We start from the raw sequence: 23,118 nt of genomic DNA, 5'->3' as shown, positions 1-23,118 counted from the left end.
TGATGCACCATCTGTTAGAATGACAAATGAAATGCACACATCTTTGTTATATGTGATTTGGTGTTGGATTCACAAATGTAGTGTTAATATATGTGATGCACCATCTGTTTGAAACAAATGCAATGCATGTGTCTCCGTTATATGCGATTTGGTATGGGATTCACAAATGCAGTGTTAATGTTTGTGATGCACCATCTGTTGGAATGACAAATGCAATGCACACATCTCTGTTATATGTGATTTGGTGTTGGATTCACAAATGTAGTGTTAATATTTGTGATGCACCATCTGTTTGAAACAAATGCAACGCATGTGTCTACGTTATATGCGATTTGGTATGGGATTCACAAATGCAGTGTTAACGTTTGTGATGCACCATCTGTTGGAATAACAAATGCAATCCACACATCTCTGTTATATGTGATTTGGTGTTGGATTCACAAATATAGTGTTAATATTTGTGATGCACCATCTGTTAGAATGACAAATGAAATGCACACATCTTTGTTATATGTGATTTGGTGTTGGATTCACAAATGTAGTGTTAATATATGTGATGCACCATCTGTTTGAAACAAATGCAATGCATGTGTCTCCGTTATATGCGATTTGGTATGGGATTCACAAATGCAGTGTTAATGTTTGTGATGCACCATCTGTTGGAATGACAAATGCAATGCACACATCTCTGTTATATGTGATTTGGTGTTGGATTCACAAATATAGTGTTAATATTTGTGATGCACCATCTGTTAAAATGATAACTGCAATGCATATGTCTCTGTTATATGCCATTTGGTATAGGATTCATGAAAGCAGTATTAATGTTTTTGATGTGCCATCTGTGGGAATTACTAATGCAATGCATATGTCTGTATTATATGCAATTTGGTATTGGATTTGTAAAAGTTGTGTAAATGTTTATGATGCACCATCTGTTGGAATGACATAGCGACCTTTCTTTAAGGTGGATAATAAGCTTACAAAGGCATGTTAAGTGCAAGCACATATGTTGTAGAACATTTAACCAACTCTTTCAATAAATTTGAATTATTTTTCCAACCCTAACTGTTAATTTCACGGCCCTAGTATCAGGTGTGATGTTTGCTGAGAGATGGTCACAAGTAAAAGAGTAGAAGATGGACCAAACCGATATTAAATGATCATTTCTAAATTTGTTGAGTTTTATGTAAACCATTACCGTCATCCTTTATTTATTTATTTATTTATTTATTTATTTATTTATGAACTGTAGGAAGCCCCCTATGTGATGCTGAAGAAAAATCATGAGCAGTTTGAAGGCAACGAGAAGTACGAAGGCTACTGCGTGGAGCTGGCTGCCGAAATTGCCAAGCATGTTGGCTACAGGTACAGACTGCAGATCGTACCTGACGGAAAGTATGGCGCCAGAGACCCGGATACCAAAGTCTGGAATGGGATGGTCGGGGAGTTAGTATACGGCGTAAGTGTCATTCTTTTATCATTTATCATCTTGACTGTTTGTATTTGCTTCTTTTTCTGGCTTACTTGGGAAATGTAAGAATGGTGGGCAAATGAAAAACTCAAGAGTGGGCATTTCTCCACTTTAATACCTGAAAATGCTCCAATGGGGATGCTGCCTATCATTTTATCTTGTTATAGTCATGAAAGTGATACGCAGCAGTGAAGACCACCATGTTTAAGAATTAGTGGATCGTTAAGACTCCGCATGTTAATGACTGATAACACCATTTTAAACCACGGGCTAATGGAGATTCGTTTACAAAGAGATCTTACTGAGCTGCTCTGGTGTTGAATCCTGGGACTAAAACGAGCAACTAAAATAAAACTTAAAACTGAAGGCTCTGTCTGTTTAACAAGTAATGGTGACAAACATGAACTTATTTTAAGTTTACATGGTTGTCCAGGGTGCTCTTGCTAAGAAACTGAAAATGTGCAAATTGCATTATATCCCAAATTTTATGAGGAAAGAGTGACGCCAATTTGATGTCATTTTGGTATTTGTACAAATGCACGTTATGATTTAAAAAAATGTTACCAAATTTTACCAAAAGACATAACAACAAACTTAAACTTGACACTCACTTTGGATTTTCTCATCTATTCTTTATCTTTGGCCGCTCAGAAATGAGCTCCTTACTGGTCGCTCCATTGGGTTGTGACATTAATCTTCTCGATGGTCTCAGTTCCTCTTTGATTACATACTCCATTTTGAGGAATGACTGACATTGGAGGAGACAAACAAAAACGATTCAAAAACGCTTGGACAACCTTCAGAACTGGGCGAACACATGGAAAATGGAGCTTAACGTAGAAAAGTGCAAAGTGCTACACCTGGGCAACAGGAACATCAATTGTGAATACAAGATGGGAGACACTGAGCTATTCTAAATTGGCCCTAATGTGTGCTTGGTGTGTGGGTGTGTTTGTGTGTGTCCTGCGGTGGGTTGGCACCCTGCCCAGGATTGGTTCCTGCCTTGTGCCCTGTGTTGGCTGGGATTGGCTCCAGCAGACCCCCGTGACCCTGTGTTCGGATTCAGCGGGTTAGAAAATGGATGGATGGATGGATGGAGACACTGAGCTACAGGACACAACCTCTGAAAGGGGTTCAGGGGTTTATGTTGGCAAAGCGTTCTCATCACCTAAACAACGTGCAGAAACGACTCAAAGGGCAAATAAAACGTTAGATTAAATCATAAAAACCGTTGAATAGGAATGGAGGGACGTTATGCTCAGACTCTTTAATGCACTAGTGAGACCTCACCTGGAGTATCTATCTATCTATCTATCTATCTATCTATCTATCTATCTATCTATCTATCTATCTATCTATCTATCTATCTATCTATCTATCTATCTATCTATCTATCTATCTATCAGAGATCATTCACAACCTTCACAGTGGAGGTATGTCACATCTGCCCTTAATCCGGCTGATCAAGCATCCAGAGGGCTATCCAGAGATAGACCAACCGAACAATGAATCATGTACTGGAGGACACCAATGGAAATTAAGAGGACCCATAAAATTGCTGTCCACCAGTGACCTCCATCCAACCTGGCAGAACCTTAGAGGCTCTGCAAAATGAACAGCAGAAAATCCACAAATCCAGACGTGTGAAGCTATTTCAGCCAGGATTCTGTAAAGTTAACGGTGAATCACGTAGTCGAAGACCGCAATGGGAATGAAGGGGAAATGCGTTTAGGTCTGAAGCCAGGACGTGCTTTATTATGGAAACAGTTGTGGGAATATGGAACAGACTACCAAAACTTAAAGTTGAAGCAGAGGCCGTCATAACCTTTAAGAAGATTCTGGATGAGATATAAGGACAGCTTGGCAATTCACCATTTGAATGAGTGACACATGGGATGAATGGTCTCCTCTCTTAAATGTTTTGTATTAGAATGTTGATGAGAACACAACATTCTACCCATCATAGGTCGCCAGTCCTCTCCACTTAATTCTTCTAAAATAACACCAAGTCAAGCTTTGAAAGTTCCTAAAGTCCTACTGTCTACCACACTACTTGGTTGCTTATTCCAAGTGTCTGTGGTTCTCTGTGTGAAGAAAAACTTCCTAATGTTGTGTGGAATTTCCCCTTCACAAGTTCCCAGCTGTGTCCCCGTGTTCTTGATGAACTCATTTTAAAGTCACCGTCTCGATCCACTGGACTAATTCCCTTCATAATTTTAAACACTTCAGTCAGGTCTCCTCTTCATCTTCTTTTCCTTAAACTGTAAAGGCTCAGCTCTTTTAATTTTTCCTCATAACTCATCCCCTGTAGCCCTGGAATCAGCCTGGTCTCTCTTCTCTGGACCTTCTCTAGTGCTGTTATGTCCTTTTTGTAGCCTGGAGACCCAAACTACACCCAGTACTCTAGATGAGGCCTCACCAGTGTGTTATAAAGCTCAAGCAGAACCTCCTGTGACTTGTACTCCACACATCAAGGCGCTATATAACCTGACATTTTGTCACCCTTCTTCTGAATACTGTCTGGCAGTTAATATGTTGAGTCCACTATGACTCCTTTTATGTTTTAATGTTTTTATGACTGAATTAAACCAAGTGAAAGGAACTCAGAGAAGTGAATCTTCAGTTCTACCAGATAATAAAGCCTAAAAAAGAAACCGTTTGATTCTGTGCCTGAAACAGGGGGCACCTGAATAAAAGGAAAGGTGAAAAGGCCTGAGATGGCCATATCTGAAACTTGTGCCACTAAAGCAAGCAGAGACACTTCCTGAAAGTCTGCAGAAACCAACTTGCATTTCACAGGTGAGGTGACTTGATGTATTTGTGGAGTCAACTTTAGGAAAAGATGTAGCGTCTGGCCTGAATTCCACAGAGAAGGAAAGAAGCTCCTCACACATCACTTACCTGACATGAAATCAGAGAAATAAAAGCTTTTCATTTGCAAGTACAATGAACTCAACGGCAACGATAAAATAAGTCGTTAACACTGATGAAGATTTATCCAGCTCTCCATTTCAGATTCTGAATGTTCAGCCAGAGGACATTAGGGCAATCCCCTCCTGTTGTAATGTGATAACTTGAAGGCCATTTAAACATGCCTCACTAATTGAATCTCCATGTAATGGTCGCCCCCGTCTGGGTCACGCTTCGCTTAGAATATGAAAGGCTTGTCTGTTATTTATTTATTTTTTCCCAGGTAAATCTGCATTATACACCTAAAGTATTTTTTTACAAAATTGCAAAGTTCACATGCTAGGGCAGAAAGGCTTTAGGCCCATAAATAACTATAGGCATGGGAAAGGCACTATATAAATGATGATGATCATGATTATTATTATTCTTTCTATTATTATTATTATTATTATTATTAATCTGAGAAAAAGAAAATGTGGGGCAAAATTTGCTCAGTGGCTGTGCTGAAATCATATCTGTCCATTTAAATGGAAGCAGACTGTATGAAATAAAATTTAAAGATACAAATTGCAGGAAAAATGTTATCTTAATATATAGTGTCAAATCTTTCTTTCTTTCTTTCTTTCTTTCTTTCTTTCTTTCTTTCTTTCTTTCTTTCTTTCTACAACAGTATTTGCCTCCGTATTCATGCAAAAGTGCTGTTTTGTAGTCAATGGAAATTTAAATACAAAAATCATAAAATTAACCCTATATAATAGCATGTAAATTCCTTTGATGCATAATTTTCATTTTATTTTTCTTTCTGTGTAAGTGCAACAGGTTTATAGTAAATGGAACTTTAAAAATAAAGCAACTTATTGTCAGCAAGTATCTTATAAAAAGAAAGTCTCCTTAGTGCTTGTTTATTAAGTATATATATATATGCATATACAGTAATATAAATTTTATATATATATATATATATATATATATATATATATATATATATATATATTATATATAAACTATATATATATATATATATATATATTATATATAAAATATATATATATATAATATAAAAATATGTATAAAATATATATATATATAGAGAAAAAATATGCATATAATAGAAATTATATATATACATACAGTATATACAATAGAAATTATATATATATGTATATTATAATATGTATAAAATATAATATATATATATATATATATATATACATACAGTGGATTCAGAAAACTATTCAAACCCCTTCACATTTTCTCATATTGCGGCCTTGTGCAAATTTCATTTTTTCCCCTCATAACACAGCACTCAATGCCACACAATGACAAAGCAAGACAGGATTTTTTACAAGAAATATTTGTAAATGTATTAAAGACTAGTCACGTTACCTGTCAACAGGTAACAACTTAATTTAAACATATTGGCTAACTTTTGCTCCACATGCACTTTCAGCTACTGTACTTTCTTTCCTCAGTATTTGCACTTCCTCTTTCGCTGCATCACCAAAGGCAAACGGACCAATCAGACTGCTGAGTGCGACTGGGCACACAGATTTTAGTGTTTTTATTATATGGTAGATTGTGACCACTAAGGGGCGTTGCAGAAACCCCAGACACAACTTCACCAGCACATCTTCAAGTTTAAATAAAAGGTTTATTCACACAAATGGCATCAGCACCAGCACAATACTCTTCTTACTCATCTTTTCTTTTTTCTCCTTCCACTCCTCCAGGTGAGCTTTGTCCTGTTCCACCCGACTCTGACTCACCTAGATGAGGTCAAGAGGCTTCTTTTATCCTGAAACCCGGGAGTATTTCCAATGCTGAGGCATAGCCCATTTGAAGCACTTCCGGGTGAAACAGAAGCCCCACACAGTAGGGTTTACTAATCCCAGCTGCTCCCCTGGTGGCCTTCATGGAAACCAACAAGGCTGCCCCACGGGACTACAAGTCCCAGCATGCCCTGAGGTTGTCCGTATGGGAATCTTAGCCCAATGAGGCTACCATGTAGAGCACGGGGTTCGAACTCCGATCCTGGAGGGCTGCAGTCGCTGCAGGTTTTCATTCTAACCATCTTCTTCATTAGTGACCAGTTTTTGCTGCCAATTAATTTCTTTTGCCTTTTTTTTAATTAACTTGATTCAGGCCTCTTAGTTGTTTCTTTTTCCTTAATTAGCAGCCAAACAATAATGAGACACAAAACAAGCCGCTCACCTGTGCCTATCACACAATATCTGGAAATAAAGAAAGGTGAAGGTCTCTGTAAGGTTGATCTCTCAGGTCACCAAAACATTTTGGCGTTCTTAGAAAAAACAGAAAAATCAACAGTTATGGAAATGTCTGCTGTGGAAGAATGAGAGCAGCAACAAGCCACAGAATTAAATAATGGGTTTAATTAACAGCAAGAATTGGCTTCTCATTAAGGGACTGGTTGGAGTAAAATTGGTTGGAGTTTGAAATCCCACTGTAGCTGGTGATCTGTTGGCTCGTTTCACATCTCATTTCTGTTTGGCTGCCATTTAATGAAGAAACGAATCAATTCAGAGGACTGAAACTGTATAAACAGGGCTATTAAAAAGGAATGGAAAAGGAGTTAATAAGCAGTGAGAACTGCTCACTGATTAGGAAAAGGGTTAGAATGAAAACCTGCACCACACCAGTACACCGGAGTTGGACAATCCTGATCTAGTGTATCGGTGGAGCATATAGTCCTGACAGGTTGTCTCCCTCTGTCCTTGTATCAGTCTGCCCTCCTGGCCGGGTATTGTTCCTTGCCTCACCTACCCATGAGCACCATCCATCACATAACGAAATAATATTTTGACACAAGTATTCATAGCCTTTACTCAGTACTGTGTTGAAGACCCTTTGGCAGCCATTCCAGTCGGGAGTCTTCAACAAACTTGACACTGCTGGATTGGAGGTTTTTCTGCTGTTCTTCTCTTGGTGGACAGCTGTTTTCAGGACTCTCCAGAGATGCTTGATTAGGTTCAAGTCCAGGCTGCGGCTGGGCCACTCAAGAACACTTACAGAGTTGTCCCCAAGCCACTCCTGTGTTGCCTTTGACTGGTGCTTGTTGGAAGACGGAGGGTCCAGGTTTTCATTTTGTCTAGTCTCTGAGTTTCTGCCAATTACGACGGTGAGTTGGTTGGCCGAGGTCTCTAGGACTCCTTCCACAATCTTTCTACAATTAGCTGATGGACACACATTGTTCTTTGTCATGTCTGTTCATTTGTTTCTACTATTTTTGATGTGTTTGAACAAATCTGTATCCGCATATGTGTCAGTTCTGTATTTAGAGAGTGGTGTCATCTATTCTTGCATGTTTGCCTTGGGAGTTGTCACGGCGCCCCCTGCCTTCAATTAGTGAGGAGTGCAGTGCACAAACAAAGTCATCTGTACCATTGTGATGCATTCCTGAGTGGCCATGACAGACTGGCCATCCAGCTCTGTGATGATGATTAATTACAGTACTGTGCAAACGTTTTAGGCAGGTGTGAAAAAATGCTGTAAACAAAGAATGCTTTCACAAATGGAAGTGTTAATCATTTATTTTCATCAATCAACAAAATGCAGTGAATGAACAAAAGAGAAATCTAAATCAAATCAATATTTGGTGTGACCACCCTTTGCCTTCAAAACAGTATCAATTCTTCTAGGTACACTTGCACACAGTTTTTGAAGGAACTCGGCTGGTAGGTTGATCCAAACATCTTGGAGAACTAACCCCAGATCTTCTGTGGATGTTGGCTTCCTCACATCCTTCTGTCTCTTCATGTAATCCCAGACTCACTCGATGATGTTGAGATCAGGGCTCTGTGGGGGCCATACCATCACTTCCAGGACTTCTTGTTCTTCTTTACGCTGAAGATAGTTCTTAATGACTTTGGCTGTATGTTTGGGGTCGTTGTCCTGCTGCAGAATAAATTTGGGGCCAATCATACGCCTCCCTGATGATATTGCATGATGGATAAGTATCTGCCTTTATTGAGAACACCATTAATCCTGACCAAATCTCCAACTCCATTTACAGAAATGCAGCCCCAAACGTTCAAGGAGCCTCCACCATGCTTCACTGTTGCCTGCAGACACTCATTATTGTACTGATCTCCAGCCCTTCAACGAACAAACTGCCTTCTGCTACAGCCAAATATTTCAAATTTTGACTCATCAGTCCAGAGCACCTGCTGCCATTTTTCTGCACCCCAGTTCCTATGTTTTCGTGCATACTTGAGTTGCTTGGCCTTGTTTCCATGTCGGAGGTATGGCTTTTTGGCTACAACTCTTCCATGAAGACCACTTCTGGCCAGACTTCTCCGGACAGTAGATGGGTGTACCTGGGTCCCAGTGGTTTCTGCCAGTTCTGAGCTGATGGCACTGCTGGACATCTTCTGATTTCGAAGGGTAATAAGCTTGATGTGTCTTTCATCTGCTGCACTAAGTTTCCTTGGCCGACCACTGCGTCTACGATCCTCAACGTTGCCTGTTTCTTTGTGCTTCTTCAAAAGAGCTTGAACAGCACATCTTGAAACCCCAGTCTGCTTTGAAATCTTTGTCTGGGAGAGACCTTGCTGATGCAGTAGAACTACCTTGTGTCTTGTTGCTGTGCTCAATCTTGCCATGACATGAAACTGTCTTCCACAACCTCACCTTGGTAGCAGAGTTTGGCTGTTCCTCACCCAGTTTTAAGCCTCCTACACAGCTGTTTCAGTTAATGACTGTGTTTCAACCTACGTGTGACATTGATGATCATTAGCACTTGTTTGGTAGAATTGGTTGATCAGACACCTGACTAGAATCCTACAAAATCCCTGACTTTGTACAAGTGGACCTATAAGAATTGATGCTGGTTTGAAGGCAAAAGGTAGGAACACCAAATATTGATTTGATTTAGATTTTTCTTTTGTTCGCTCACTTTGCATTTTGTAAATTGATAACAATAAACAATCATTATTTATATTTCTGAAAGCATTCTTTGTTTACAGCATTTTTTCACACCTGCCTAAAACTTTTCCACAGTACTGTATATTTGTTTTTTACAATACAATACAATACAATTTATTTTTTGGATATCCCAAAATCACACAAGAAGTACCGCAATGGGCTTTAACAGGCCCTGCCTCTTGATAGCCCCCCAGCCTTGACTCTCTATGAAGACAAGGAGAAACTCCCAAAACAAACACTTGTAGGGAAAAAATGGAAGAAACCTTGGGAAAGGCAGTTCAAAAAGAGACCCCTTTCCAGGTAGGTTGGGTGTGCAGTGGGTGTCAAAAAGAAGGAGGTCAATACAATACAATACACAGAACAGAACAAATCCTCAATACAGTATAAAAAAAAAATTTACAAGTACGGAGCAGAATTTAACAGCAGATGATATCACATAATAGGATTTTGATTTGTTCAGAGCCCTGGAGACCTCAGTCATCATGCTACCTCCCCCTATTGGCCATTGCACAGCTGAATCAGCACTGGGCCAGCCAATCCAATGAATGGCCCCCTCTACCTGATGATTCCTGCGATCCTCCATCAGAGATGACTTTACCTTAGGCAGGCAAAACAACTTGGCAGGTGTGCAGTGGGCACCAAGTGCCACATTTGAGTACCGAGAAGAGAAACAGAACAGGTGAGGGTTAGTAACAAATTCTAACTCTCATATGACTTCTGTTTTAGTGATAATGACTGACAACAGAGATGCAGTCTGTACAGTTAATCAGCAGCTCTAGTCAGGGTTGCTAAACTGAAGACATGAGTCTTCAGCCAGGATTTAAAAGCTAAGACCGAAGGGGCATCTCTTATAGTAGCAGGCAGACCATTCCACAATTTAGGGGCCCTGGAACGAAAAGCTCAACCTCCCGCTGTTATTTTATTAATCCATGGAATCATAAGCAGACCGGCATCTTGAAATCTTAATGCTTTGTAAGCCATCATAAGTTCAGACAAGTAAGCTGGACCTTGGTCATTTAAGGCTTTATATGTTAAAAGGAGGATTTTGCAATCTGCCCTAAACTTAACCGGGAGCCAGTGTAAGGACATCAGGACTGGAGTTATGTGTTCATATTTTCTTGTTCTTGTAATAATTCTTGCTGTAGCATTTTGGATTAACTGGAGGCTGTATAAAGAACAGTTTGAACATCCAGTGAACACCACATTACAGTAGTCAATCCTAGTATTTTCTGTGTTGTATTTACACAATTTTGTCTACACCCAACCTACCCGGAAGAGGGGGTCTCTCTGTAACTCTCTCTTTCTGAATTGCCCTTCCCAAGATTTCTTGCATAATTTTTTTTTTGTTCCTGGGCAGATTTTTTCTTAGAGAGTCAAGTCTGTGGGAGCCATCAAAAAATCAGGGCCTGTTGAAGCCCATTGTGTGGATTTTGGCCTATACAAGGAATAAATTGTCATCGTTGTTGCTGTTGCCTGTGAAAGGCCTGATGCCGCCACCATGTTGGATTGGCATCGTGCAGGTGATGAGCACGACTTGGTTTCCTTTAGACATGAGGTTGATCTTGATTTCGGTCGGTCCATGGCTCTCCTCCACTTGATAGTACACAGTAGGCTGCCTTTGCCAGAACATGGGGGCCATTCATCTAAGCAACAGATAATAGATGGTTAAAGAAGGAGGATTTCCAGAAATTCAGAGATTAGGTATTAGAGGATTTCCAGCAAGAGGACAAGGCTACTGTTATAGAAGTTGTTCCAAAAGAGAAGAGCCTGTGCTAGAAATACAGAGTCACAATTTGAACTGCATAACTGTGACGATGTGGGTTCAGCTCCTGGCTCCCATCTCCGTTTTGGGAGCTCTTGAACCCGACACCGTCGGTCATGTCACCGGATGAGCTGATCAGTGAGGACACGACAAAGCAAGGTGATGGTACTTTTATTAAAAACAAAAATAAGTAGTGTTCAAATAAATAGTGCAGTGCATCAAAAAGTCATTAAATAAATAAATAAATAAAAACAAGTGAAAAACGTGGAGGTTAAAATCACATAAATAGATCCTTTAAAAACCAAAGTTAAAACAATGGCAGGGAGCAGAACCCGGTGCCTTCTTTAACTGGTGGCTCCCCTGCTTCTCCCATCCAGGCTGTGCACCAAGGGAGTCCCCCAACTTGCAGCTGATCTTCTGCTCCTGCTGGTCTGTTTGCTTTTCTGGACCCTGGCTCCGGTGGGCGCCACCAGACCGTGACTTGGGCGCCCCAGTGGCCAGGGTGCTCACACTGGGGCTTTCACCTCCCAAGTGCCCCAGAATCCCGTGACCTTATGCGGCGAGCCAACCAACTTCCGGGTCACTCCAGCTCCTTGATCGCTCAGCTGGAACGACCGCTTCCTTCTGCCCTACCGAGTGTCAGCCAAACACCCTTTCCAGGGGGCTCTCCCTCCAGCTGCCTGATCTCACTGGCGAGTCTGCCTTCACCCGCTCGCTCGCTCTTGCACGCACCGGCTTTCTCCTTCCTGCTGCCTTCTTCTCCCTTAATCTCCGTTCACTTTCTTTTATTTTCCTCCCCTTCCGCACTCACGCTCCTACTATATACATCCATCCATCCATCCATTATCCAATCCGCTGAATCCGAACACAGGGTCACGGGGGTCTGCTGGAGCCAATCCCAGCCAACACAGGGCACAAGGCAGGAACCAATCCCGGGCAGGGTGCCAACCCACCGCAGGACACCTACTATATACAGTGGGTATGGAAAAGAATCCATCCATCCATCCATCCATTCATCCATCCATCCATCCATCCATCCATCCTCTTCCGCTTATCCGAGGTCGGGTCGCGGGGGCAGCAGCTTGAGCAGAGATGCCCAGACTTCCCTCTCCCCGGCCACTTCTTCTAGCTCTTCCGGGAGAATCCCGAGGCGTTCCCAGGCCAGCCTGGAGACATAGTCCCTCCAGCGTGTCCTGGGTCTTCCCCGGGGCCTCCTCCCGGTTAGACGTGCCCGGAACACCTCACCAGGGAGGCATCCATGAGGCATCCTGATCAGATACCTGAGCCACCTCATCTGACTCCTCTCGATGTGGAGGAGCAGCGGCTCTACTCTGAGCCCCTCCCGGATGACTGAGCTTCTCACCCTATCTTTAAGGGAAAGCCCAGACACCCTGCGGAGAAAGCTCATTTCAGCCGCTTGTATTTGCGATCTCGCGATTTCTGGAAAAGAATCCCCCCCTTAGAAATGTTTCCATTTTCTTTGCTTTACAGCCTTAAATGAAAACACACAAGCCAATATTTTTTCCAGCTTTACTTACTCAATGCAATCTCTAACATCCAAGTGAAAGATATCACTGGTACAGTTCAGAAAAAATGAAAAAAAATAAAAAACAAGAAATCCTGAGATGAATACAGAATCCTCCTAAACTCAATCAGGTGTCAGTGTCCACCATTTCCATTGCGGTTACTGGCTTCCTTCCACCTGTGATCAGTTATAAACAGCGTGATTAGTGAAGCTGTTCCTGGCTCATTCATTCCCGGTCGTCCCTCCAAACTGGATGGAAGAGCAAGGAGGAAACTGGTAAGAGAGGGCTACCAAGAGGACAATGGCCACTATGAAGGAGTTACAGGATTTTATGGCAAAGAGTGGTCATTGTGTGCAGGTGACAACAATTTCTCAAGCGCTCCACAATTGTGGAAAAAGACACTTCTCAAGAAAGGCCACATTAAGGGTCGTTTGAGCTTTGCCAGAATGCACCTTGAAGATTCTGATGCCAAGCGGAAAAATGTGTTATGGTCAGATGAGACCAAAATCAAACTATTTGGCCTCATTACCAAACGGTACTCCAATGCGGCTCACCATCCACAACACACCATACCTACAGTAAAGCATGGAGGTGTCAGTCCTGTTGTGGGGGTGTTTCTCTGCCGCATGGCCTGGGGCTCTCGTTAGGGTAGAAGGAAAAATGGATGGGGCAAAATACCATCCAGTTCTTGAGGAAAACCTGCTACCCTCTGCCAGAAAGTTGAAGATGGGCAGAATGTTCACCTTTCAACACGACAACGACTCATAGATAGATAGATAGATAGATAGATAGATAGATAGATAGATAGATAGATAGATAGATAGATAGATAGATAGATAGATAGATAGATAGATAGATAGATAGATAGATAGATAGATAGATAGATAGATAGATAGATACTTTATTAATCCCAAGGGGAAATTCACATACTCCAGCAGCACCTTACTGATACAAAAAACAATATTAAATTAAAGATTAATAATAATGTAGGTAAAAACAGACAATAACTTTATATAATGTTAACGTTTACCCCCCCGGTTGGAATTGAAGAATCGCATAGTTTGGGGGAGGAACGATCTCCTCAGTCTGTCAGTGGAGCAGGACGGTGACAGCAGTCTGTCGCTGAAGCTGCTCCTCTGTCTGGAGATGATCCTGTTCAGTGGATGCAGTGGATTCTCCATAATTGACTGGAGTCTGCTCAGCGCCCGTCGCTCTGCCACGGATGTTAAACTGTCCAGCTCCATGCCAACAATAGAGCCTGCCTTCCTCACCAGTTTGTCCAGGCGTGAGGCGTCTTTCTTCTTAATGCTGCCTCCCCAGCACACCACTGTGTAGAAGAGGGCGCTCGCCACAACCGTCTGATAGAACATCTGCAGCATCTTATTGCAGATGTTGAAGGACGCCAGCCTTCTAAGGAAGTATAGTCGGCTCTGTCCTTTCTTACACAGAGCATCAGTATTGGCAGTCCAGTCTAATTTATCATCCAGCTGCACTCCCAGGTATTTATAGGTCTGCACCATCTGCACACAGTCACCTCTGATGATCACGGGGTCCATGAGGTGTCTGGTCCTCCTAAAATCCACCACCAGCTCATTGGTTTTGCTGGTGTTCAGGTGTAGGTGGTTTGAGTCGCACCATTTAACAAAGTCATTGATTAGGTCCCTATACTCCTCCTCCTGCCCACTCCTGATGCAGCCCACGATAGCAGTGTCGTCAGCGAACCTTTGCACGTGGCAGGACTCCGAGTTTTGTTGGAAGTCCGATGTATATAGGCTTAACAGGACCGGAGAGTGTAAGGTCCCTTGTGGCGCTCCTGTGTTGCTGACCACAATGTCAGACGTGCAGTTCCCAAGACGCACATACTGAGGTCTGTCTTTAAGATAGTCCACGATCCATGCCACCAGGTATGAATCTACTCCCATCTCTGTCAGCTTGTCCCTAAGGAGCAGAGGTTGGATTGTGCTGAAGGCGCTAGAGAAGTCTAGAAACATAATTCTTACAGCACCACTGCCTCTGTCCAAGTGAGAGAGGGATCGATGTAGCATATAGATGATGGCATCCTCCGCTCCCACCTTCTCCTGATATGTAAACTGCAGAGGGTCGAGGGCATGTTGAACCTGTGGCCTCAGGTGGTGAAGCAGCAGCCTCTCCATGGTCTTCATCACATGTGATGTCAGAGCAAAATGGACCACACAGTGGCTGAAGGAGAAAAAAGTGAATGTCCTGGTGTGGCCCAGTCAGAGCCCAGACCTAAATCCCATTGAAAATCTGTGGAAAGATTTGAAGGTAGCAGACCACCAACCCTCACCATCCAATTTGAGCGAACTTGAACAGTTAAACTGTAAAGAAGAGTGGGGGGCAAATATCAGTATTTCTTGTTTTTGATTTTTTATAATTCTTCTGAACTGTAGCTGTGATATTTTCGCTTGGATGTTAGAGATTGCATTGAGAAAGTAAAGCTGGAAAAAATATTGGTTTATGTGTTTTCATTTAAGGCTGTAAAGCAAAAAAATGGGAATATTTCGAAGGGGGGGATTCTTTTCTGTACCCACTGTATAATGGGGACGTGGCTCAGGTGTGGCGATTAGCAGTTTCTGGCATCAATTGCAGATGCAAGCGATTCCTCACCTGTGCACATAAGTGAAGAAACGTAACATAAAGCCCAGATCGGTGGAGAGTTACCATGATGGCTGTCCTCCTGGAAGTTTCTCCCATCTCCATGTTTTCTCTCTGGAGCTCAGAGCCATTAGGTTCAAGTCTCTTACCCACAATCCCTCACTTTGGCCAGGAAGCCAGTTCTAAGAAGAGTTGTGATTGTTGTAAGTTTATTTAAATTAAGATTCACGAAAGCCGCTGTGCTTTTGGGAGCCTTCCATACTGCAGAACTGTTTCTGTAGCCTGGACCTCGACACACTCCTGTCTCTAAGCTCTGCAGGCAATTCCCCCCAACCTCAGCTTGGTTCTTGTTGAGCTGTCGGACCTTCCATCGACAGACGTGTGTGCCCTCCTTACTCGGCCCGATCAAGTGAATTGACCACAGGTGGACTCCAAACCTTTCCATGATGGTCCGTAGAACGGGATGCGCCCGGGTCAAATTTCAAAGGTCATAGTAAAGGGTCCGAATACTTGTGTCGTTATTTAAGTTCTGTTGTTTTTAATAAATTTGCTAAAATTCCTAAACAGATCAGTTTTCTTACTTTGTCATTCTGTTGTATTGAGTATTCTTTGATGAGGGGAAAAAAAAAAACAACAAATTAAAATGATTTGAATACAAGGGTGCAACAGAACAGAATGTGTAGAGAGTGAAGGAATCTTAAGACTTTCTGAAGACGTTGTGTGCTGTATTTGTATTTCTATCCTAAGAACCGGAAAGGATGGTCTGGCATCCCAACAAGGGGGTTAAGGAAGACTCAATAATATAATGTATGGACCGCCAGAGTGGGGATTTAGCCCAGCCGAGTGGAGCCCCTGTTGGTATTAGGGACAAGTAATGGAAGGACTGGGGGACCCTGCACGAGTTGTTCCCCTGACTAGCTCCCAAGGACCCCTACAGGGACTTCCTCCTGGTCTCCAACTCACAGACAAACCTGCAGGTGTGCGACTTGGGTGCCAGTCAGGCTGAACACTTCCACCTGTCATATGCCTGCCTGAATGGATCCCTGGACACCTGCAGGATTTCCTGCGAATGGGAGTTCGGGAGGAAGACTCCATAGGGGTCCTTGGGAACCAGTCAGAGAACACTGCCACCTGTTGTGCTGGGGGATGAATTGTCCATAAAAAGTCATTTTCCTCCCAGTCCTTCTGTTAGATAGATAGATAGATAGATAGATAGATAGATAGATAGATAGATAGATAGATAGATAGATAGATAGATAGATAGATAGATAGATAGATAGGAAAGGCACTATATAATAGATAGATAGATAGATAGATAGATAGATAGATAGATAGATAGATAGATAGATAGATAGATATGAATGGCACTTTATAATAGATAGATAGATAGATAGATAGATAGATAGATAGATAGATAGATAGATAGATAGATAGATAGATAGATAGATAGATAGATAGATAGATAGATAGATAGGAAAGGCACTATATAATAGATAGATAGATAGATATGAATGGCACTTTATAATAGATAGATAGATAGATAGATAGATAGATAGATAGATAGATAGATAGATAGATAGATAGATAGATAGATAGATAGATAGATAGGAAAGGCACTATATAATAGATAGATAGATATGAATGGCACTTTATAATAGATAGATAGATAGGAAAGGCACTATATAACAGATAGATAGATAGATAGATAGATAGATAGATAGATAGATAGATAGATAGATAGATAGATAGATAGATAGATAGATAGATAGGAAAGGCACTATATAATAGATAGATAGATAGATAGATAGATAGATAGATAGATAGATAGATAGATAGATAGATAGATAGATAGATAGATAGATAGATAGATAGATAGATAGATAGATATGAATGGCACTTTATAATAGATAGATAGATAGGAAAGGCACTATATAACAGATAGATAGATAGATAGATAGATAGATAGATAGATAGATAGATAGATAGATAGATAGATAGATAGATAGATAGATAGATACTTTATTAATCCCAAGGGGAAATTCACATACTCCAGCAGCAGCATACTGATAAAAACAATATTAATGATAAAAGTGCAGTGCAAGTTAAAAAATGCAAGGTGGAGAGTGTGAGGCAGGTATAACAGACAGTAACTTTATATAATGTTAACGTTTACCCCCCCGGGTGGAATTGAAGAGTCACATAGTGTGGCGGAGGAACGATCTCCTCAGTCTGTCAGTGGAGCAGGACGGTGACAGCAGTCTGTCGCTGAAGCTGCTCCACTGTCTGGAGATGATCCTGTTCAGTGGATGCAGTGGATTCTCTATGATTGACAGGAGTCTGCTCAGCGCCCGTCGCTCCGCCACAGATGTCATAAATGTCAATATTACTCGTTCCTGATACCAATTGCGGCTCCACTCGGCTAAGCTGCATGTCCACTCTGGTAGTCCTAATGTTAAATTGACCTGGCCAGGTAAGGAATCTTCCTTAACCCCTTTCAGGATGCCAGACCATCCTCTCCTGTGTTTAGAAACTTAGAATGTGTATATATACATATATATATAGTACTATATATTATATACTGTACATTATACATACATATATATATATATATATACTGTATATATACGAGTTGAGACACAAAAATAACCGGATTGGTAAAAAAAAAAAAATTATTGATGACTTAAAGCATTCTAAACATTGCCACCTTCTACATTGTCTCCCTCCTGATCTGTACACCACTCCATACGTATCTTCCATTGATTGAAACAGTGCTGGAAGTCTTCTTGCTTGAGGCTCTTCAACAGTCTTGCCGTTTCTGTCTTCACTTCATCCATTGAAGAAAAATGTGTTCCCTTCAGGTCACTTTTGATTTTTGGGAACAAATAAAAATCACAGGGAACTAAATCGGGCGAATAGGGAGGATGGTCGAGGACAGGAATGTTCTTGTCAGTCAAAAACTGCTTTACAGAAAAAAAGAAAATTCGCCAGAAATTTGATGTTGATTTGCTGTTCGATTTTTTCACCCAACTCGTGTAGCGATTGTTGTGCAAATACTGACTGGGCTCTTCACATGATATACTTAGCTGGTTGGCGTGTAGGAGGAGATATCGTTCTAGGATACATGTCCGGCCGACCTACAGACGGTTATCCAGGAAAGCCCCAAGCCCAGTCTGATTGTTTTTGTGTCTCCCCTCGTATTTATATATACAGGGTGAGTCAAAATTATGTTAACATTTCATTAACAATTTATTCAGGTTTTTAATTTATTATAGGTTTCTAAGTACTGTATATATTGTAAATTCTGGAGTACTGGAGAGGATGGTCTGGCATATATATTTACATACAGTATATTGAAAAAGAAAAAGTCTGACCATGACTCTATTATATTGAGCTCTGCTATTTGAAATAACTCCAAAATACAGTGCAATACAGTGTACATATACAGTATATGTTTATGTATGTACATTATATACATCATATGAAAAAGTTTGGGAAGAACCCCTCTTAATTCTTTGGATTTTTGTTTCTCATTGGCTGAGCTTTCAAAGTAGCAACTTCCTTTTAATATCTGACATGCCTTATGGACACAGTAGGAATTCAGCAGTGACATTAAGTTTATTGGATTAACAGAAAATATGCAATGTGCATCATAACAAAATTAGACAGGTGCATAAATGTGGGCACCCCAACAGAGATATGACATCAATACTCAGTTGAGCCTCCTTTTGCTAATCTAACACCTCTAGACGCTGTCCTCCGATAGCCTTTGAGGAGTGTCTGATTCTGGATGGAGGTATTTCTGTCCATTCTTCATACAAAATCTCTCCAGTTCAGTTCAATTTGATGGACAGCCTGCTTCAAATCATCCCATAGATTCTCGATGATATTCAAGTCAGGGGACTGTGATGGCCATTCCAGAAAATTGTACTTCTCCCTCTGCATAAATGCCGTTGTAGATTTTGAACTGTGTTTTGGATCATTGTCTTGTTGGAATATTCAACTCCTGTGTAACTTCAACTTTGTGACTGACTTTGTGTTCTTCTTCCGCCATGCAAAGCGCTTTTTGTTTTGACCAACTAACTCCATTTTTGTCTCATCAGTCCAAAGCACTTTGTTCCAAAATGAATTTGGCTTGTCTAAATGAGCATTGGCATACAACAAGCGACTCTGTTTGTGGCCTGAGTGCAGAAAGGGCTTCTTTCTCATCACCCTGCCATACAGATGTTCTTTGTGCAAATTGTACTAGAATTGTAGAACGATGTACAGATACACCATCTGCAGTGAGATGTTCTTGCAGGTCTTTGGAGGTGATCTGTGGGTTGTCTGTCACCATTCTCACAATCCTGCTCATATGCCGCTCCTGTATTTTTCTTGATCTGCCAGACCCGCTGGGTTTAACAGCAACTGTGCCTGTGGCCTTCCATTTCCTGATTCCATTCCTTACAGTTGAAACTGACAGTTTAAACCTCTGAGATGGCTTTTTGTAGCCTTCCCCTAAACCAGGAGACTCAACAATCTTTGTTTTCAGATCTTTGGAGAGTTGCTTTGAGGATCCCATGCTGTCACTCTTCAGCGGAGAGTCAAAGGGAAGGAAGCACAACTTGTAATTGACCACCTTAAATACCTTTATATCTCATGATGGGACACACCTGTCTATGAAGGTCAAGGCTTAATGAGCTCATCACACCAAGTAATCAGCATTGAGCAGTGACAGGCATTCAAATCAGCACAATGACAAGGGGACCCACATTTGTGCACAGCCAGTTTTTCACATTTGATTTAATTTCATACAACTAAATACTGCGTCACTAAAAATCTTTGTTCGTAAAACACCGCAGTACTCAGATGTTACTAGGAAATGAAAGACATACCACTGTTATGTTTATTGTTGAAAGGAGAGTCAATTATTATGCAGTCTGAGAGGGGTTCTCAAACTTTTTCATATGACTGTATATACTGTATATATACATGGCATATTCAAAAAGAAAAATTCTGTATTTGATGAAAGTTGTAATACATTTAATAATGTATACAATAATATTATGAAATTGTCTTTTTATTATTTTATTTTACTGTTTGCATTTGTGTAAAGGAGTCTGGGTAACCCTTTTGTAAGTTTGTTAATTGGGGTTTTTAATCCTTCAATTTACAGTACATGCTCATTTTCTAATATTCAGACCTGCTGTTTTTCTAATTCTTCTTCAATATGAAAACTGTCCTGCTTTGTAAAGCACCTTCTGACGACATTTTACAAAGGTGCTGTATGTGATTCATATGATGGTATATTGTTTGTATTCAAACGCATTACAGATGTGTGAAATTTGTCACTTTTATATTAAATTGTCCTACTCGATGCATTCTTTTGAGCTCTGCTGTGTGAAATAATGCACAAATTACAAATAAATCTTTTTTTCTAAAAACCTCCATAGAGTCTCTTTTATCATCTGCTTTCTCTCTAATGTTAATGCAGGTAATGTAAATTGTGCTGTAGGCATAAAGACTTGTTTACTTGTTTAGTGCCTCGGTGGTCTACATGTGCCACCCGGTCAGTGCTTGCACTGTGACACAGCAGTACAGCGTAAAGCAGCCCTGACGGTCCCGTTGCTCATCTCCCTCTGGCCTTCGACGTTCATCGCAGTGGCTGTGTGAATTGTGCTTGCCTTGCTTTGCTTTCTGGGTTGCTGTTGGTTTAAAAAAAATCTACTAAATTCTTTTTCTTGATACCCAGGAGGATTCATTTTTAGAGTTTAATCTACAGAGGAATGAAGAGGGTCCAATTTAGACAACTAGATAGATAGATAGATAGATAGATAGATAGATAGATAGATAGATAGATAGATAGATAGATAGATAGATAGAAAGATAGATAGATAGATAGATAGATAGATATGAATGGCACTAGATAGATAGATAGATAGATAGATAGATAGATAGATAGATAGATAGATAGATAGATAGATAGATAGATAGATAGATAGATAGATATGAATGGAACTAGATAGATAGATAGATAGATAGATAGATAGATAGATAGATAGATAGATAGATAGATAGATAGATAGATAGATAGATAGATAGATAGATATGAATGGCACTAGATAGATAGATAGATAGATAGATAGATAGATAGATAGATAGATAGATAGATAGATAGATAGATAGATAGATAGATAGATAGATAGATAGATAGATAGATAGATATGAATGGCACTTTATAATAGATAGATAGATAGATAGATAGATAGATAGATAGATAGATAGATAGATAGATAGATAGATAGATAGATAGATAGATAGATAGATAGATAGATAGATAGATAGATAGATATGAATGCCACTAGATAGATATATAGATAGATAGATAGATAGATAGATAGATAGATAGATAGATAGATAGATAGATAGATAGATAGATAGATAGATAGATAGATAGATAGATAGATAGATAGATATGGAAGGCACTTTATAATAGATAGATAGATAGATAGATAGATAGATAGATAGATAGATAGATAGATAGATAGATAGATAGATAGATAGATAGATATGAAAGGCACTATATAATAGTGTAAGTAAGGTGAGCACATATATTTTTTTTTTGTTCCAGACGAAATACTGCACTGAATGTTGGGATGGATAATAGAGAGGAATATTACTGCAGCACAATATTTTAAATCAAATGTGAAATATAACAGTGTTGCAATTAATATGAGTGTATCCAGCAGGCAGACTGCCCTTCTGATGCCAGCGACTCTTTCATTCCCTGTAATGCAGTAACGTTATCCCTTCTGCGTGTCATTTTAATGCTCCTATCCCCTCACCTCATCATTAACCCCAGTCAGTGGTCACATCTCAGGGGACGGTGACTTCATTTTGCATGGGCTGGTGAGAGCTTGTCTTGCTCTGTTCGTTATACTGTATCACTTATCCATAATGTGAAAGAACATCTTGGAGATTTCATTCAGAATGTACTGCCCTTTAAAAATGATAACATTAAAAGCTACGTCTTGTTTTATGATTGCTATTATGGTTTCTTGATTGTTATGTTCCAGCTTTGAATGAAAACAAGCAAATTCTAACATGGGGAATATTTTTCATTCGATGTTACCCAAATGTTTTTTTTTTTCCTTTATTACTACTTTTATATGAACAAATTTAATAAGTCAACTCTAAAGGGAGAGAATGGTGAGTGTAATTTGAACAGGCAGGAGAAAAATAACTAGGCCATTATTTCCATTTTCTGTGGTAACTGTTGTACTTCACATAAACATGACAATGGCATTGCAAATTATGACTGTTGTTGAAGGTCTACTTTGCTTTTAATCTTTACTTCTCCCGCTGTTTGCCAAAGCTCTGTTGCCATGGGAACCAAAAATGACATTTTCTTAGGATGGTTAGCAAGTGACAAATGACCTTTATACTGTCACACTCATTTGAGACTTGCCAGTGTGGCACACGTTGTTAAGTCACTGATATCTTAATGAAGTATTTCCTTAAAAGAGGGGTAACTTTTTACTTCTGTCAAGATTACTAAACCAAATTTCAAGTTTATATTATTAAATTCCTTATATAAACTACTCAAAAGAATTAAAGGAACACTTTGTAGTACACTTTGGAAATGCATCAAATCTCAATGGGATAATAATCATGCTCTACTGATATGGACTGATATGTTGATGTGTTAGGAATGAAAGATTCCACATTGTTTGATGGAAATGAAAATGATCAACCAACAGAGGGCTGAATTCAAAGACACCCCGAAAATCAAAGGGAAAAAATGATAAGGCAGGCAGGTGAGTCCATTTGGCCGAAATTTCATTGCATCAACTCCAAATCGTACTCAGTAGTTTGCTCCTAATGAGATGACGGATGGTGTCCTGGGGGATCTC

General features: G+C 40.2%; 1 protein-coding gene across 1 annotated transcript in view; it reads left to right on the top strand.

Moving 5' to 3' along the window:
- Nucleotides 1-23,118, top strand: part of gria1a (glutamate receptor, ionotropic, AMPA 1a) — a 421,062-nt gene that overhangs the window by 302,282 nt on the left and 95,662 nt on the right. The window contains 1 exon segment of the mRNA XM_028813093.2: nt 1,256-1,462. Coding sequence (XP_028668926.2) covers nt 1,256-1,462 — 207 coding nt within the window.

This window comes from Erpetoichthys calabaricus, chromosome 11 (genome assembly GCF_900747795.2).
Source record: "Erpetoichthys calabaricus chromosome 11, fErpCal1.3, whole genome shotgun sequence".
NCBI lineage: Eukaryota > Metazoa > Chordata > Cladistia > Polypteriformes > Polypteridae > Erpetoichthys > Erpetoichthys calabaricus.
This window is presented reverse-complemented; position numbering and strand designations above follow the sequence as displayed.